The sequence below is a fragment of the Symphalangus syndactylus genome, chromosome X, assembly GCF_028878055.3.
Source record: "Symphalangus syndactylus isolate Jambi chromosome X, NHGRI_mSymSyn1-v2.1_pri, whole genome shotgun sequence".
Taxonomy (NCBI): domain Eukaryota; kingdom Metazoa; phylum Chordata; class Mammalia; order Primates; family Hylobatidae; genus Symphalangus; species Symphalangus syndactylus.
This window is the reverse complement of record NC_072447.2, coordinates 87248164-87268475: the sequence shown is the minus strand read 5'-3', so window position 1 is coordinate 87268475 and position 20312 is coordinate 87248164. Positions and strand designations below refer to the sequence as shown.

The 20312-nt window shown below is 34.9% G+C and overlaps 1 protein-coding gene across 1 annotated transcript; it reads right to left on the bottom strand.

The window, feature by feature from the left end:
• Positions 1 to 5937: 5937 nt before the first annotated feature.
• LOC129475466 (proteasome subunit alpha type-2-like) lies at positions 5938 to 6909 on the bottom strand. The gene is made up of 2 exons (XM_055267521.2): positions 6869 to 6909; positions 5938 to 6760 (listed from the first exon to the last, which is right to left on the bottom strand). The coding sequence occupies exons 1-2, from the start codon at positions 6907 to 6909 to the stop codon at positions 6097 to 6099; spliced, it is 705 nt and encodes a 234-aa protein (XP_055123496.1). The 3' UTR covers positions 5938 to 6096.
• Positions 6910 to 20312: the final 13403 nt, after the last annotated feature.

Here is a 20312-nt window from a genome sequence, read left to right as displayed (position 1 = left end):
AGCTTCTAGAATCAGAAAACTCAGGGAGGTGTTTCTCTAGAGTCTAGAAAATAGATTGTTTTCCAGTGAAGCACTTTTTTTTTCTACAGAGCGTGGTCTCTAGATTCTGTCAAACTTAGGTTTAAAACTCTGCTATTACTGTTTGCTAGTTGTACAACCTAAAGTTCAGTGCATGACTGTTTTCTCCCTCAGTTTCTTCATCTATAAAACAGTAATAATGATAGCATTCTCTTGGGATTGTAAAAGTGTAACGAAATATGCATTAAAGAGTGCCTGTCTTATAGTAACTGCTCAATATATAATATTGTTATTAGTAAATTCGTGACTTTTGAACCTAGCTACTTTCATTTCCTCTTCTGTAACTTTTGTCATAATTTCACAGCCCTAAATTATGAGAAGCAGAAAAACACACTGGAAAGAGTATAGATTTCAGACTTAAACAGATCTGAGTTTATATCTAGGTTCAACTATTTATCAACAATGTAATTTCTGGCAAGAGATTTAAACTATCTATTCTGTTTCCTCATCTGTGAAATGTGATAGTAAAAATTATCTCATATAATTGCTGGAATAATAAAAATAAGACAAAATAGTAAAGTGGTCAGTTTTGGGGGAACAGATGGTGGTCAGTTACATGGATAAGTTCTTTAGTGGTGATTTGTGAGATTTTGGTGATCCATTACCCAAGCAGTGTACGCTGTACCCAGTGTGTAGTCTTGTATCCCACAACCCCTCCCACCCTTTCCCTTGAGTCGCCCAAGTCCATTATATCATTCCCAGGCCTTTGTGTACTCATAACTTCAGCTCCCACTTATAAGTGAGAACATACTATGTTTGGTTTTACATTCCTGAGTTACTTCACTTAGCATAATGGCTTTCATCTCCATTCAGGTTGCTGTGAATGCCATTATTTCATTCATTTTTATGGCTGGGTAGTATTGCATGGTGTATATATACCACATTTTCTTTATACACTCGAATTATGGGCGTTTCGGCTGGGTCCATATTTGTGCAATTGTGAATTGTTCTGTTACAAACATGCATGTGCAAATGTCTTTTTCATGTAACAACTTCTTTTCCTCTGGATAAATACCCAGTAGTGGGATTGCTGGATCAAATGGTAGTTCTACTTTTAGTTCCTTAAGAAATCCCCATACTGTTTTCCATAGTGGTAGTAGTTTACATTCCCACCAGCAGTGTAAAAGTGTTATCTTTTCACTACCTCTATGTCAACATCTATTCTTTTTTGATTTTTTAATTATGAACATTCTTGCAGTAGTAAGGTGGTAAAACATTCTGGTTTTGATTTACATTTCCCTGATAATTAGTGATGTTGAGCATTTTTTCATATGTTTATTGACCATGTGTATATCTTTTTATGAGAATTGTCTATTCGTCCTTAGCCAACTTTTGATGGGATTGTTTTACATTTTCTTGCTGATTTGAATTCCTTGTAGATTCTGGACACTAGTCTTTTTTCAGATGCAGTTTGGAAAGAACTTCTCCCACTCTGTGGATTGTCTGTCTACTCTGCTGATTATTTCTTTTGCTGTGAAGAAGCTTTTTAGTTTAATTAAGTCCCATCTATTTATTTTTGTTTTTGTTGCATTTCCTTTTGGGTTCTTGGTCATAAACTCTTTGCCTAAGCCAATGTTTAGAAGAGTTTTTTTGATGTCATATCCTAGAATTTTGTATGGTTTCATATCTTAGATTTAAGTCTTTGATCCATCTTGATTTGATTTTTGTATAAGGTGAAAGATGAGGATACAGTTTCATTCTTCTACATGTGGCTTGTCAATTATCCCAGCACCATTTGTTGAATAGGATGTCCTTTCCCTACTTTATGTTTTTGTTTGCTTTGTCAAAGTTCAGTTGGCTGTAAGTATTTGGCTTTATTTTTGGGTTCTCTTTTCTGTTGCATTTGTCTGTGTGTCTATTTTTATACCAATATCATACTGTTTTAGTGACTATAGCCTCTTGGTATAGTTTGAAGTCAGATAATGTGGTCCCTCCAGACTTGTTCTTTTGCTTAGTCTTGCTTTGGCTATGTGGGCTCTTTTTGTTCCATAAAAATTTTAAGATTTTTTTTCTAGTTCTGTGAAGAATGGTGATGGTATTTTGATGGGAATTGAATTGAATTTATATATTGCTTTTGGCAGCATGGTCATTTTCACAATATGGATTCTACCCATACATGAGCATGAGATGTGTTTTCATTTGTTTGTGTTATCTATGATTTCTTTGAGCAGTGTTTTATAGTTTTTCCTGTAGAAGTCCAAGAAACTGGGTACCCATATGCAGAAAACTGAAGCTGGGCTCCTTTCTTACATGTTACACAAAAATTAACTCAAGATGGATTAAAGACTTAAATGTAAAACCTAAAACCATAAAAACCCTAGAAGAAAACCAAACCCTTTCTATGAAGCCAGTGTTATCCTGATACCAAAACCAGACAAAGATACATCAAGAAAAGTAAACTACAGACCAATATCTCTGATGATATTGATGCAAAAATTCTCAACAAAATACTAACAAACTGAATTCAACAACATATTAGAAAGACCAAGTAGGATTTATTCCTATAATGCAAGGATGGTTTAACATATGCAAATAAATGAATGGGATACATCGTATCAACAAAATGAAAGATAGAAACTGTATAATCATTCAATTGATGCTGAAGAAGCATTTGATAAAATTTGATAAAATTCAACATCTTTTCATGATAAAAACCCTCAAAAACTGGGTATAGAAGGAACTTAACTCAACATAATAAAAGAGAAATATGACAGACCCACAGCTAGTATCTATCCTACTGAATGGGGAAAAACGTAAATTTTTTTTCTAAGTTCTGGGACATGACAAGGATACCCAAAGTCAACATTGTTATTCAACATAATAAGAGGAATATATAAAGGACATCCAAATTGAAAACTAAATACTAAAATTATCTAGATAATGTGATCTTATATTTGCAAAATCTTAAAGACTCCACAGGAAAATCTTTGGAACTGATAAATTTAATAAAGTTGCAGGATACAAAATTAACATTAAAAAACAGTAACATTTCTTTATGCCAACAGTGAACAATGTGAAAAAGAAATCAAGAAAGTAATCCTATTTACAATAAAGTTTACTAATAAAATTTAATATCAAAGAATTAACCAAAGAAGTAAATTATCTTTATAGTAAAAACTAAAACACTGATGAAAGAAAATGAAGAAGACACCAAGAAAAAAGAAAAAAAAATTATGTATACGGATTGCAAGAATAAATATTGTTTAAATGGCCTTACTTTTCAAAGCAATATACAGATTCAATGCAATTCCTATCAAAATACCAATGACATTCTTCACAGAAATAGAAGAAAACTATTCTAAGATTTATATGAAACAACAAAAGACCCAGAATAGCCTAAGCTATCCTGAGCAAAAAGAACATAACTGGAGAAATCATATTACCTAACTTTAAATCATACTACAGAGCTATAGTAACCAAAACAACATGGTACTTTCATAAAAACAGACACATAGAGCAATGGAAAACAACAGAGAACCCAGAAACAAATCTACACACCTAATGTGAACTCATTTTTGACAAAAGTGCTGAGAACATACATTGGGTAAAACACAGTCTCTAAGATAAATGGTGCTGGAAAAACTGGATATCCATATGCAGAACAATAAAGCTAGACTCCTATATATCAAAATATACAAAAGTCTAATGGAACTGGATTAGAGACTTAAACCTAGGACCTCAAAGTATGAAACTACTACAAAAAACTTTGTGGAAGCTCTCAAGGAGATTGGGCTGGGCAAAGGTTTCTTGAGCAATATCCCACAAGCACCACCAGTCAAAGCAAAAATAGACAAATGGGATCACATCAAGTTAAAAAGCTTCTGCACTGCAAAAAATACAACCAACAACGTGAAAAGTAAATGTACAGAATGGGGAAAATATTTACAAGATACTCATGTGACAAGGGAGTTATAACCAGAATATATAAAGAGCTTGAATAGCTCTAGAGGAAAAAGTCTAATAATTTGATAAAAAATGGGCAAAAATTTAAATAGACATTTATCAAAAGAAGACATACATACTGGAAAACAGGTATATGAAAAGGTGCTCAGCATCATTGATTATCAGAGAAACACAAGTCAAAACTACAATGAAAAATCACCTCACTCCAGTTAAAGTGGCTTATATTTAATAGACAGGCAATAACATGCTGGCAAGGATATGGGGGAAAGGGACGCAATGTATACAGTTAGTGGGAGTGTAAATTAGTACAACTACTATGAAGAAGAGTTTGGAGGTTTTTAATAAAAACTGAAAGTTGAGCTACCATATGATTCCAGCAATCTCACTGCTGGGTGTATACCCAGAAGAAAGGAAATCTGTATATCAAAGAGATATCTGCACTCCTATGTTTGTTGCAGCACTGTTTATAATAGCTAAGATTTGGAAGCAATCTAAGTTTCTATCAACTGATGAATGGATAAAGAAATTGTGGTACATATACACAATGGAGTAATATTCAACCATAAAAATATAAGATTCAGTCATTCACAACAGCATGGATGGAATGGGAAATCATTATGTTAAGTGCAATAAGCCAGGTGGAGAAAGATAAACATTGCATGTTTTCACTTATTCTTCAGATCTAAAAATTAAATCAATTAAAGTAATGGACAAAGAGAGTAGAAAAAAGGTAACCAGAGCCTAGGAAGAGTAGTATGGGGTTGAGGGGTGTGTGGGAATTGTTAATGGGTATAAAATAATTAGAATGAATAAAACCTACTATTTTATAGCACAAATATAGTCAATAATACCTGAATTGTACATTTTAAAATAACTCAAAGAGTGCAGTTGGATCGTTTCCAACTCAAATAATAAATGCTTGAAGGGATGGATACCCCATGCTCCATGATGTGCTTATTTCACATTGCATGCCTGTATCAAAACATCTCATGTATTCCATAAATCTATAACCTACTATGTATCCATAAAAATAAAATAAAATAAAAGTAAAAAACTTTTAAATTTATTTGTATTAAAAACGAAATGAAAAAGAGGACGTTATAACTGATACCACACAAATAAAAAAAAGATCATTCTAGACTACTATGAGCAACTCTATATTCACAACTTGAAAGCTTAGAGGAAATGGATAAATTCCTGGAAACATACAACTCTCCAAGATTGAATCAGGAAGAAATAGAAATCCCGAACACACAAATAACAAGTAGTGAGATAGAAGCAGTAGTAAAAATTCCCTCAATGAAACAAAAACAGGATTAAATGGATTCACATTCTAATTCTATCAGATTTACAAAGAAGACCAGATACAAATCCTCCTGAAACTTTTCTAAAAAATTGTGGAAATGACTCCTCTCTTACTCATTCTACAAAGCCATTAACACCCTATTTCTTTAAAAATTTATTGAGGTATGATTGAGATACAAAATGTTGTATATATTTAATGCATAAAACTTGATAAGTTTGTGACTATGTATAAGCTCTGAAACCATCATCACAGTCTATGCCATAAATGTATTCATCACTTCCAAAATTTTTTTTCTGATTTCTTTCTTTTTTCCTTTTTTCTTTTTTTGAGGTGGAGTTTCACTGTGTCACCCAGGCTGGAATGCAGTGGTGCCATCTTGGCTCACTTCCATCTCCACCTCCTGGGTTCAAGAGATTCTCCTGCCGCAGCCTCCAGAGTAACTGGGACTACAGACGAGTGTCACCATGCCCGGCTAATTTTTTTTTTTTTTTTTTTTTGTATTTTTAGTAGAAACGGGATTTCACCATATTGTCCAGGCTGGTCTCGAACTCCTGACTTTGTGATCCGCCTGCCTTGACCTCCCAAAGTGCTGGGATTACAGTCATGAGCAACCGCACCCAGCCTTCTGATTTCTTTTTTTGGGGGGGGCTGTTTAACAGTTTATTACGATTTATAAGTGTCATTTTAAAAACAGTCGATTTAAACCATGTAGAAATAAGTATGCAAAAAGTCTGCAAAACAAAACATACTTTAAACATGTTTAAGTAGATAAATTATCTGAAATTCTGGATTTTTCAGTCACTTCATTGTTATGCTATGGCAGCCAAGTAATCCTTAACTTCAGTTGGAGTAAGCCTCCTAAATCCAGCTTCATTGCAGATTCCAACTTCTGTGTTACCCTCTGTCATTTGCCCTTCAAAGCTTTCCTTTAGGGTTAAGATGGCTGTATCAATGGCATCTTCAAGTTCCAGATCTTCATTGTATCTTTTCTCAAGGAAAGTTTTCCCATTCACATAGTTCTTTCCCATTGCTGTAGCTTTCCAGACAAAGTAAGCTCCAGATGGATCTGACTGAAATAAATATGGTCGTCCCTCATTCCAACCACAAATAAGTAAAGAAACTCCAAATGGACGAACACCACCTGACTGAGTATATTCTTGCATCACAGAAGCTACTCTCTGTACCAGCTGAGCTGTAGGAATGGGTTCTTGGTACACAAGATAGTATTGTTGAGCTAGTTTTCGAGCTCTGTGCACAAGCACTCTGTAATCGGGGCCCATGCCACTGTACACCAAACCTATATGCTTGGTAATTGTTTCTACTTTGTGCACACTTCGCTTGTCATACAGAATTGATTTCTGTTTTTTCTCAGTTGCTAATACCACACCATTTGCAGCTTTAATTCCCACGGACGGGGCTCCTCCAGCTACAACAGCCAAAGCATATTCAATCTGGACAAGTTTACCAGATGGGTCGTACTGAAGCACTACTTTCTCTTTGGTTGTTTTTTGTCTGCCACATGGAGCAGTGGTATTACTGTTGCTTCTTTTCACTCTAAGTTTTCTGTGCCTGTTTTCTCACCTGAATGTAGTCAGCGAAAAGCTGTACCCACGCTCCGCCATCTTTACCCAAAGGGCCCCTGATTTCTTTATTCATTATTATTACTGTTAGTTGTTTTGTGATATGAAAACTTCACACAAAATTTACTGCCCTCTTAGGAAATCTTTAAGTGCACAATAGCATATTGTTAACTACAGTGTACAATATAGTATTGTTAAGTGTACAATATAGTATTGATAACTATAGTATTGCACATGCACTATGCTGTACAAAACTGTGTGTCGTTTGACTAAACCCTTCATGTTGCACTTGTTTCTTACGAGGAATGAGAATCACATCAAAATTATAGTTTTCCAAAGAGAAATTTTTATGTGTGATTGTTTTCCCAAATCATCAAATTTAACTTTGATATATGTTTTCACCTTCTTGTAAATCACAGAAATCATTATAGATATATTGTTTTAAATCCTCTTTACTTTTAATTTAGTGCATTTGAATCTCCTAAATGTACATATCACTGTAGTTCCAGTCGACATTTATTTTTGTTTCTGTTAATATTTAACTGAATAACCAGCCTGTTAATCTGACTTGATTTACTACTATTATATATTCTAACAATTGAAATAAATAATAATATTAACATTACCTATTACAAGTGTAGGCTGATTTGCAGATAAGATACTGATTTCATATGTTCTACAAAATTCAGCTTCTATCCTCATCTGTACTTTCCATTTTTCTTCAATATGTTTTTGCATAAGACCTCCGTTAGACTAAATTAATATCAGACAATTGGTGTGATGTTAATGGTGAAAATATGCAAAGGAGGCTGATATATTAGTATTCGCAATTATTAGGATCTTGGAAGGTAAGGATTGCACTGTCTTAACTTAGTAACTGCCATGGGGATGATCTTTATGATTTCTTGGGTACTGACTATGGCTATTATGTAATAATTTTCCCCAGAAAAATGTGGGAATAAATTAAAATCAATTTAATTACTACTAGGGCTATTTTTTCTTAAGTTAAATTGACTTAAAATCACTAGTCAGATTTAAATAATCTTTTATTCCTTAGAAAAATTATATCCATGCCATTGGTATTAACCATAATTCATGTTCTTCATGACTCAAAGGTAAACATCAATTTCAGTTTAGAGACTACATGATGTAAAATTATTTATATTTGCAAACAAAAATGAAATAAAATAGATGAAAATGTTAACATTGGGCATCCCTGGCCAGTGACATTATGAGATACTTGATTTTTTTTTGTATTTTGAAGAATTTAAACATTTTCCAATATAGAACAAATTAAAACACTAATTTTTTTTTTAAGTACAATGAAATAACATGACTGATTTTCCAAATTTCCCACTTTTCCAAATGTTAACTACTAAACGTTTATCTGTGGATAACTTGAACTTAGTTCAGTCCCAAGTTCCAGGGCAACCTTGAGTAAATGAAGGGTGAAGAGAAGGAAGTTTATGACAGTAACTTATTGGCCACATTTCTTATATCTGCTACAGGTGCCAGTCTGACCTTGATAATCGAGTTTCCTTTGTACCCTAATCTCCAATGTCCAAGTCTCTGTCATTTCTTAGTGGGCATCCCTGATGTTGACAACCTGAGTGCTAGACTTCTGTCATCATTTAGATGTGTAAATTCAGGAAAAAACTGGCTTCTGTGGGTCACAATTTAATATTTATTTTATATTCTAGTTACATTAGAAATTTGAGAGCTTCCTGGGAGGAAGTTATGAACAACTTTACAGGATTCAGAATTATGGCAAAGATTATTCAGATTTTGTGCAAATGTGCATTTTTAGGACAGAGGGTGTCTAACAATCATCAGATTCTCAAAAGGACTGTGTGTAAAGCCATTCTTGCATTGCTATAAAGAAATACCTGAGACTGGGTAATTTATAAAGAAAAGAGGTTTAATTGGCTCATGGTTCTGCGGGTTTTACAGGAAGCATGGTGCTGGCATTTGCTCAGCTTCTCACTTCTAGGGAGGCCTCAGGAAGCTTAATATCATGGCAGGAGGTGAAGGGGGATAAGGTATGTCACATGCCAACAACAGGGGCAATAGAGAGAGAGTAGGGCGATGAAGTGCCACATACTTTAAAATGACCAGATCTCATGAGAACTCACTATCATGAAGACAGCAGCAAACCATGAGGGATTCGTTGCCATGATCCAAACATTTCTCACAAGAACCATCTTCATAACTGGGGATTGTAGTTCAACATGAGATTTGGGCAGGAACAAATATCCAAACTACATCAGACTGTAATTCCAAAAAGTTAAGATATGAGATAAAACTTTATTAATTTACATATTGATAATTTTAAAAGAGAGAGATGATAGACAGAGGCAGAGTCAGAATGAGATGACATTATTTGACCATTTACTAGGTGCTTAGCTCTCTACATAAATTAGCTCATGTAATCCATACAACTCCCATATGAGGTAAATAACAATGACCATAATTTTTCCATTTTAAAATAAGAAAACAGATCATTAGATAAGTAAAATCACTGAAAAGTCACACAACTAGTGGAGATGGAATATGAAATTATTGTTTTCTGACTTTGAGAGTTATCACCACTGTGCCACTGTTTCTCAAACTGCAGAGTTTCTGTTATCTCTGGGGATCCACCAATGTATTTTCAAAGTCTAAGAGTCCTCTATGAGAGTAAGGTTTGTATTTTTATTTTGTTGATAATTTAGAATAGAGTCAGTACAAGTATATTTTGAATCATTTGAATAACCCTCTTGTAATTGAAACTGCTGTATGATTTCATTGATTTCAGGATTCATGTTTACAGTTGTTTAGTGATAGAATTAACACCAAAAGATCACATAAATTGACAATTTTTAAATTTTATTGTGATTCTTAAAAAACTGAGACATCTAAAGATATATTCTTAGGCGTTCTTGAGTTCTCAAGTATGAGAAACACTATGTTATAATTTTCCATCATTTATTTACTAATTCATTAAATATTAAGAACTTATAACGTGCTAGATGTCTCAAAAAACAAACCAAGTAAACAAAGTGTTTAAAGCAGAAGTGGGTAATCGGCTGTGTCAAATGCTGCTGATGGGTAGAACTGGATGAGGACTAAGAACCAAACATCAAATTTAGTAACACGTAGATGAGGACTAAGAACTGAACATCAAATTTGGTATAACATGTAGGTTATTAGTGACTTTAACAAGAGACTTTTTAATGGAGTGATGTGGAAAAATCTTTACTGGAGTAGATGGAGGAGTCAATGGTGATGTAGGCAAGTAAAAACAAAACTCTTTTAAAGACTTTTGTTCTTTTTTTAAAGAATATGTTTTGTTGTGCATATTTAGGGTATACAATATGTTTGTTATGGGATATATATAGATAGTAAGAAGGTTACATAGTGAAGCAAATTAGCATATCCATTATCTCACATTGTTACCCGTTTTGTTTATGTTGCATGAGCAGATAAAATCTACTCATTTAGCATAAATCCCATATTATAATATAATTTTGTTACTTATAGTCCTTGTGTTGTACATTAGATCTCTAGACTTGTTCATCCTACATAGCCATTCTCTGCCCTCAACACCACCATCCCTGGTAACTGTTGTTTTTTTTTTTTATCTCTATATATCTGAATTTTTAAAAGATTCCACATGTAAGTGAGATTATGCAGTATTTTTCTTTCTGTGTCTAGCTTAGCTTATTTCACTTAGCATAATGTCCTCCAGGCTCATCTGTGTTGTGGAAACATCTTGTTCCTTTTTAGAGCTGAATAATATCCCTTTGTATATATTTAACAGCAGTTTCTTTATCCATTTGTTAAATGATGAATATTAAGATTGCTTTCATATCTTGCCCATTGTGGCTAGCGCTGCAACAAACATGAGATTGCAGATATTTTTATGAGGTGGTGGTTTCATTTTCTTTGAGTAGGTGCCGAAATGACAGATTGCTGGGTCATATGATAGTTCTCTTTTCAGTTTTTTAAGGAACCTTCATAATGTTTTCCATGATGGCTGTACTAATCTACATTTGCACCAACAGTGTACAAGAGTTCTCTTTTATCCACAGTCTTGCCAACATTTGTTAACTTTTGACTTTTTGATAATAGCCATCCTAACAGGTGTGAGGCGATATATCATTATGGTTTTGATTTCATTTCCCTTATGATTAATGACGTTGAGCACTTTTTTCATATAACTGTTGGCCATTTTTTCTGTCTTCTTTGGAGAAATATCTATTCAGGTCTTTTGTTCATTAAAAAAATTATTTGTTTTTCCACCATTGAGTTCTTGGAGTTCTTTATGAATTTTGGCTATGTAACACTCTTATCAGATAAATGGTTTGCAATTTTTTTCTCAATCAATAGACTGATGTTTCATTTTGTTTATTGTTTCCCTTGCTGTGCACAAAGTTTTTAGTTTGATGTAGTCCCATTTATTTTTGCCTTAATGGCCTGAGCTTTTGGTGTAATATCCAAAAATCGTTGTCAAGGCCAACGTCCAGGAGCTTTTTTCATGTTTTCTTGTAGGAGTTTTATAGTTTCTGATCTTATATTTAGGTCTTTTATCTATTTTTAGTTGATTTTTGTGTATGGCACAAGATAAGGGTGCAATTTTATACTTTTGCATGTGGAAATCCAGTTTTCCCAGCACCATTTATTGAAGAGATGATCCTTTCCTTATTGTGTCCTCTTGATGCCCTCGTGAAAAATTAGTTGACCACATGTGTTTAGGTTTATTTCTGGGCCCTCTGTACTGTTCCACTAGTCTGTATGTCTGTTTTTATGCCAGTTTCATACTGTTTTGATTGCTATAGGTTTGCAGTATAATTTAAATTAGGAGGTATGATGCCTCCAACTTTGCTTTTCTTTCTCAGAATTGTTTTGGCTATTTGGAGTCTTTTATGGCTCTATACAAATTTTAGAATTTTTTTTTAATTTTTGTGAAGAATGACTGGGATTCTGATAGGGACTTCATTGAATCTGTGTGTTACTTTTGGTAATATGGACATTTTAATAATAATAATCATTCTGAGCTGTGAGCACAAAGTATATTTCAATTTATTTTACATCCTTGATTAAACCTAGGTATTTTTGATGCAATTATAAATGGAATTATTTTATTTCTTTTTTCTGTTAGATTGTTATTTGTATATAAAAATGCTACAGATTTTTGTATTTCAATTTTGTATTCTGCAATATTATTGAAGTCATGATTAGTTCTAACAGTTTCTCTTGTGCAATCTTTGGAGTTTTTTTTAAATATAGGATTATATGATCTGCAAATACAGATAGTTTTACTTTTTGGTTTCTAATTTAGGTACCTTTTATTTCTTTTTCTTCTTTGCTATTGCAAGTACTTTCAGTACTATGTTGAATAGAATTGGTGAGTGTGGGCGTTCTTTTGTTGTACCATATCTTAGTGGAAAAGCTTTCAGTTTTCCCCCATTGGTTGTAGTGTCAGCTGTTGGTTTTTCATAAGTGACCTTTATTATGTTGAGGAAATCTTCTATACCTAATCTGTTGAGAGCTTTTATCAAGAAAAGATGTTGGACTTTGCCAAATTCTTTCTTTATGTCAATTGAGATAATCATGTGATTTCTATATTCCATCCCATTAATGTGGTGTATCACATTGATTGATTTGTGCATGTTAAATGAGACTTGCAAGCCATCAATAAATCCCAGTTGGGATTTATTTTTTTATGAGGTGGATTTGGTGAGCTAATATTTTTTATGAAGTGGATTGGTCAGCTAATATTTTTTATGAGGTGGATTTTGTCAGCTAATATTTTATTGAGGATTTGTGTTATTATTGCTCATTAGAGAAATTTGCCTGTAATGCTTACTTTTTTAAATTATGTCTTTTTTCAGCTGCAGTATCAAGGTGATGCTGGCCTTATGAAATGTGTTTGGTAGTATTTCCTCCAGCTCTATTTTTTGAAAGAGTTAAAGAAATATTGGTATTAACTTTGCTTTGAATGTTTGATAGAATTCAGCTGTGAAGCCACACTTGCTTCTTTTAAAATTCTCTTTGTGTTTGAGTTTTGACAGTTTGCTTATTGTGTATTTCAGAGGGAACCTCTTTGAGCTGAATCTATTTGGAAACTTTTTAGCTTCATGGATCTAAATATTCATATCTCTCTTGAGACTTAAGAAGCTTTCAGCAATTATTTTATTAAATAAGCATTCTGTCCATTTCTCTGTCTCTTTTCCTCTGAAATCCCCATAATGCAAATACTTGTTTACTTAATGGTGCCCCATAAGTCGCATAGGATGTCCTCACATTTGTTTCATTCTTTTTTCCTGACTGAGTCATTTCAAGAGGCCTGTCTTCAAGTTTATAGATTTTTTTTCCTTTGGCTTCACCCAGTCTGCTTCTGAAGCTCTCAGTTGTATTTCTTATTTTATTGATTGAATTTTTCAGCTTCAAGATTTCTGGGTTTTCTTTTAGTGATATATATCCCTTTGTTGAATTTCTCATTCAGATCATGAATTGTCTTTCCGATTTCAGTAAATTGTCTATGTGTATTCTCTTGTGTCTTGTTGAGTTTCCTCAAGATTATTATTTTGAATTCTTTTTTCGGACAATTCATACATTTCCATTTCTTTGAGTTACTGGAGAATTATCATGTTCATTTGGTGGTGTCATGTTTTCTTGCCTTTTTACATTTCTGATGTCCTTGCATTAATATCTCTGCATCTGGTGGTGTAGTGGCCTCTTCCAAATTTTACAAAGTGGCTTTCATAGGGGAAGATTTTCACCTGCAAATGGTCCTGAAGGTGCTGCTTGGGTATGGTGTGGTGGCTCTGGTTTCATGTGTGTGCAGTGGTGTAGCCTCTGTGCAGCTTTTTCAATTGTGACAACCATTAGTGATAACTGCATGTGCTTAGTATTCTAGGCTGCAGCAGTGCCAGTAGCTGTGTAGATTATTAAGGCCAGGGTTTTAGGGATGTTTTTTCTTGTATTCCTTACAGATGGGAGATTTAGCTGAGGAAATCTCTTTTGGAATTGGGTCTGACATGACTCATAGGCAGCCATGGTGCACTGAGATCCATGGCACAGGTGTTCAGAGTGGCTGTGGAGCCATATTTCTGGGCTCGGTTTCTTGGAAAACTTCCTGGAACTTGAAGCATAGGTTTACTCTCCAAGACACAAGTGGGTGCAGTTCTTCTACTAGCCAGGATCTGTTGCTCTGAGGCAAACCTCAGAAGTTTGGGCTCAAATGGTGAGAAAGTGCTGTGATTCTAATCCTGTGGGAACAAGTCACACTACTGGCATGGCTCTGAGGATGAAGAGGGGTCCAGAGGCTTGGGCCATTAGGAGCAGGTCACAGCTGCAATTCAGAACCCAGAACCAACAGGGCAATGCAGCAGCTCAGGCTCTTTCTGGGGGATGAGGTACCACACAGTCGTGACTCTGGACCCTGGGATGATAGGGTACAGCAGTAGTTTAGGCTCTGTAAGATTAGGTTCAGCAGAAGCAAGAACACAGAAATGGCAATATGCTGATGTGCCTTGGGCCCTAGGGGGCAGAAAGCAGTGAAGCAATAATCTCACTTCCCAGAGGAACAGAGTGCCTCAGCAGCTCAAATTGTGGGGGACTAGTCCAGTTCTACGTAGGCAGGATACTGTGGCTATTTGGTCTGAAGGGTGGGGGGCACATCTCAGCCAAGGCTTTGATTCCCTAGGACACAAGTGTGCCATGGTCTCTTAGCCTCAGAAAGCGCCAGTGTGCCAAAGGCCTGAGGTTCCCAGGGAGACAGGGTGCTGCTTTGGCTATGGTGCAGGAGGTTCAACTGCCCTTGTAGTTCAAGGCTCCAGATCCCTGGAGGTGGTGCAGAACTTCACCTCAGCCCTAAGAGCAGGATGCACCAGAGACTGGAAAGAAGGTTGGAGTGGCTCTGCTGTTGCTTGGTCCCAGGGGGTAGGGCATAGAAGCAGCTCTACTTGGGGATGACTAGTGCACAACTGGGTGGACATGATGCAGTGGTGGCTGAGCCTGTGGGATGGAAGGACATAATGGCTACTCACCCCTGTAATGTATATACTCTGACAGTGGCTCTGGTTCCAAGATGGGGTAGAGCAATAGCAACATGGGGTATGAGATGGAAGCAGGTGAGGAAGAGTATTGGCTTCTTCTCTTGGGAAAGCTGTGTGTGGATTATGAAGAGCTCCCTCAGCTGGTCTCAGAGCCTCAGAGGACTTCAAGAGTTTCCAGTAGCAACAACTGAAGGTGGCTGTGGTGGCAATGGTGGCTGCTGGAATCCTCTTGCTTACCTTTTCCCTGCAGGAAGAAGACCCTCCTTGTTTTGAGCTGATCTGACTGGGGGAATGGAGTGAGAGAGGTGATGTTTCCTTTCTGTAAATGTGGCCATCCTGGGTTTTTTGCTCTTCAGGAATTCTGCTGTTTCTTTGCTGTTCTCTGGTGCTCTCTTTTTGTTATTTTGGTAAAAACATTATTGTTTATTTATTGTTTTCTGTTTTGTTTTTTGGGGAAATTAGGAGCATCTAGTTGGCCATGTTGCTCAAAAGTTTTGTTAAGAAGAGCAGAGAAATGGGGTAGTCAGCTGAAGAGTAACGTGTAAACTAGACAATAGTTCTTATAGATGAGAGATATTATAGCATGTTTGTATCATTATAGAAAAAATAAATAATGATGAATAAATTAATGATACAGGAAAAATAGCAGTTAATTGTCAAAGTTCTTGTGCAGGCATGGGGATACAAATCTGTTGCCAAATAGAGCAATTGATCTCAGATAGGAACAAAAATTTGAATAATAATGAAAACTACAATTTCTTCCAAATATACTACATGCAGGAAACTATTCTAAGGGTTATTAACTCATTTTATTCTCCTGACAACTTAATGAAGGAAACAGTCTTTTTCCAGTTTTCTATATAAAAAAACTGAGGCACGGAGATGCTAAGTGATTTCTTCAAGGTCAGACAGCTTGGAAGTAGAGAAATCTAGAAGTTGAAGTATTTGAACACATGTGCAGGTAGTTTGGTAGATTTAATGTTGGAAAAATGACATTGATCTTGTCTGTGTGCTTCTATCTTCTTAATTAAATAAGAGGTAATGTGATCAGAAAGAGTGAAGACAAGAGAGCAGTATTAGAATTTTGAGGAGAGTAGAGGAGTTATAAAACATTTGTCTTGAAGAGAGGCAAAAAGAGAACGATGAAATAAATGTAACAGGATTTCGAAGACTGGTAATGGACATAATTATAAAGTTAAAGCAGCCAGTATGAATTTGTATTGTTTTCCAGCTATATTCTGCTGCTCGGTTCAGGTGTACACCAGGTACAAATGGGGGTTAACTAGATTTGGTGGTTTGTTAGGTGAGTAAGATAGACAGAAAAATGAGGCCTAAGTGATGGACCATGGAATCTAGCTGGGTAAGGTGATAAGTAACATTATGAAGTTGACAGACAGTGAAAATGTGGTAGAATCAATGGATTAGGGATTTTGATAGATTTGAAAAACATAAATCTAGCTCTCATACAGCTGCAACAAATTGTTAATATAGAAGAACCTCATCTCACTTTGAATTCTGGCCTCAATACAAGAGGTATTAGGTACCAAAATGATTGCAAGACAGATTGCCCTATGTAAATTGTTAGTGTCATGGTTCTTTCACTCTTGAATCTCCTGACTCGTTGAAGAATTGAAAAGGGAATAGAGAAAGAGAATAATTTATGAGGATTTTTTTCGAGAGAGAGTTTTGTACTGCTATGAGTCCCCACATCCTCTTAATGGGGGAGAATTGTGAAGGTTCTACTTCTTCCCATAGAACTTACTAATGAGGCATCCATGGGACAACTTGTAGAGTTTTAGAGCTTAAAATATTTTCCCTACAGTTGGGAGAATACAGAGGACTAGTAATTTGCTCACTCATTAGAAAGCTAGAGAAAGCTATAGAAGCTGGATAGAGGTGACAATATTGGATTTGAGCAAATGATTCATAAACTTTTTTGTGGATCCAATGTTGGCCACATGGAAAAGTTAGAAGTAGGTCACCTTGGATGTCTTTGATAGGGTTTCCTAGTGTAGTGGCCATGAGAATTTCAGCAGCAAAGACCTAGAAGTGAATGTGGGAGTCATATAAACTGTGGAAGAGTTCACCAACCATTAATGGAGATATATGCCTGTCATCTTATCAAGAGAATCGCAGGAGAGATGTTCTAAAGGACCCAAAAAAGCTTTGAAATAAAAGAGTTAGCTTTAAATATCAGTTGGCTCCAGAGAATACAAAGCCAGTCTGGGACAGAATAAGTCCAATTGAGACTCATTTATCTTCATACCTATCTCTTCTTTCAACCACTGTGAACCTGGATGAGTCAGAAATTTGCTAGCAAACGGAATGGATAGAGTAAAAGGTGGAGAGGTTAAGCGCAAAGCAGAGAAATAGAATACAAGATAGCCATATATGCTTCCCATTAAAGGCTTCCAGCTTGAAGTAATCTTAAGCTGAGGAAGGGTAGATTTGAAAAATTCAATTTCAGAGTTCAACTTGTGTTATATATTAAATATTCTTATTTTTCAATAAACTGAATTTGTGACTTAAAGTCATAACTAGACGATCTACTCCCCTAAGGATGATTGGAAAAGTTTGGGACTTGTAAGGTTTTTAAGGAAGGAAGAAGATTACTTCCTCTAAATAAATATTGAAGGGACAGGGGAAAATAAAATAATAATAAAGTTGTATTTTTATTATGCCGTGAGTTATGCTGACTCAATATACCAGTCATGCCATGACTAAATAAAAAAAATTTACATCTTATCTACAAACATAAGAACAAATCCAATAAAATTTGAATACCAACAAGAATATGACTTATGATGCTATTTTATTGAAATTAAATTAGATATGCAACTGAATACCTCAACAAGAGTTCATTTAAATTCATCTTGCCTATTTTGTTTTGAGCCCAAACATTTCAATTATTTTATTTTCATTAAATTTGTATAAATTTAGAGGGTACAAGAGCAGTTTCGTTACATGAATATATTGCATATTGGTAAAGCCTAAGCTTTTAGTGTAACCATCACCTAAATATTGTACATTGCACCCATAATGAAATTACTCATCTCATCTTCTCTCTCACTCCCCCACCCTTCCAAGTCTCCAATGTCTATTATTCTACACTCTATGTCCCTGTGTACACATTATTTAGCTCCCACTTATAAGTGAGAACATACAGTATTTGACTTTCTGTTTCTGAGTTAGCCTCCAGTTTCATACACATTGCTTCAAAAAATATAATTGTGTTCCTATTTATGGCCGAGTAGTATTTCATGGTATGTGTGTGTATAATACTACCACATTTTCTTTATTCAACCATCCATTGATAGACATTTAGGTTGATTCCATATCTTCACTGTTGTGAATAGTGCCGCTATAAATGTATGTGTGTAGGTATCTTTTTGATATAATAATTTCTTTTCATTTGGGTGTATACTCAGTAGTGGAGTTGCTGGATAAAATGGTATTTATTTTTAGTTCTTTCAGAAATCTCTATACTGTTCTCCATAAAGGTTGTACTATTTTGAATTCCCACAAAGAGCATATAAGAGATCCCTTTTCTACACATCCTCACCAACATGTTATTTTTGACTTTTTAATAATAGCCCTTCTGACTGGTATAAGATGACATTTCATCATAGTTTAAATTTGCATTTCTCTGAATTTCAGTGATGTTGAGCATTTTTTATATGCTTGTTGGATATTTTATATGTCTTCTTTTGACAAACGTCTGTTCATATTCTTTGCCTACATTCTAATTGGATTATTCATTGAGTTGTTTGAATTCCTTGTAGATTCTGGATATTAGTTCTTTGTTGGATGCTTAGATTGCAAATACTTTCTTCCGGTCTGCAGGTTTTCTGTTCACTCTGCTGATTATTTCTTTTGTGGTTCAGAAGCTGTTTTGTTTAATTAAGTATCATTTGTCTATTTTTGTTTTATTTGCATTTTCTTTTGAAGTCTTAGTCATAAATTGTTTGCACAGGCCAATATCTAGAAGAGCTTTTCCTAGGTTTTCTTCTAGGAATTTTATAGTTTTAGGTTTTACATTTAAGTCTTTAACTTGGCTTGAGTTAATTTTTGTATATAATGAGAGGTATAGGACCAGTTTCATTTTTCTGCATACGGCAATCCAATTTTCTCAGCACCATTTATTGAATAGAATGTTCTTTCTCAGTGCATGTTTTTGTCAACCTTGTCAAAGATCAGTTGGCTGTAGGCACGTGGCTTTATTTCTGGGTTCTCTATTTTGCTTCACTGATTTATGTACCTATTTTTATACTGATACGCTGCTGTTTTGGTTACAGTAGCCTTGTAGTAACGTAATTTGAAGTCAGGTAATATAATGCCTCCAGTATTGTTCTTTTTGCTTAGAATTGCTTTGGCTATTCAAGCTCTATTTGGTTTCATATAAATTTTAGGATTTTTTTCTAATTCTTTGAAAAATGTAATTGGTACTGTGATGGGAATTGCATTGACTCTTTAAATTGCTTTGGGTAGTATGGTCATTTTAACAATATTGATTCTTCTTATCCATGAGCATAGGATGTTTCTCCATTTATTTGTGTCATCTACAATTTCTTTCATCAGTATTTTTTAATATTCCTTGTAGAGATTTTTACCTTCTTGTTTAAATGTAACACGAGGTATTTTATATTTTTGCAGATATTACAGGTAGAATTGACTTATTGATTTTGTTCTCAGCTTAATTGTTGTTGATGTATAGAAATGCTGCATATTTTGGTACATTGATTTTATATCCTGAAAGTTTACTGAATTTATTTATGAAATCCTGGATTCTTTTGGAAAAGTCTCATGTTAATCTATTTTTGAGTTGCTATAAAGAAATACCTGAGACTGGGTAATTTTTAAAGAAATGAGATTTAATTGGTTTATGGTTCTACAGGCTGTACACAAAGCATAGTGGCAGCATCTGCTTCTGGTGAGGGCCTCAGGAAGCTTACAATCATGTTGGAAAGAAAAGGAAAGCCAGTATGTTAGGTGGTGAGAATGGGAGCAAGAGAAAAAAAGGGCAAGCCCCTGACTCCTTTAAACAACAAAATCTCATGTGAACTAACTGAGCAACTCACTTATCACCAAGAGGATGGTGCTAAGCCATTCATGAATGATTTGCCTCCATGATCTAATTATCTTCCACAAGGCTTCACCTTCAATATTAAGAATCACATTTCAACATGAGACTTGGAGGGAACATCCAAACCAAGTCTTTAGGGTTTTCTTGGTATAAGATCATATCATCAGAATATAGAGATAGTCCTCATTTCCACTTTGGATGTCTTTTATTTCTTTCTCTTGCTGGGTTGCTTTTGCTAGAACTTCCAATACTATGTTGAATAACAGTGATGAAAATGGATATCCTTGTCTTGTTCCAGTTGTTAAGGGGGATGTTTTCAG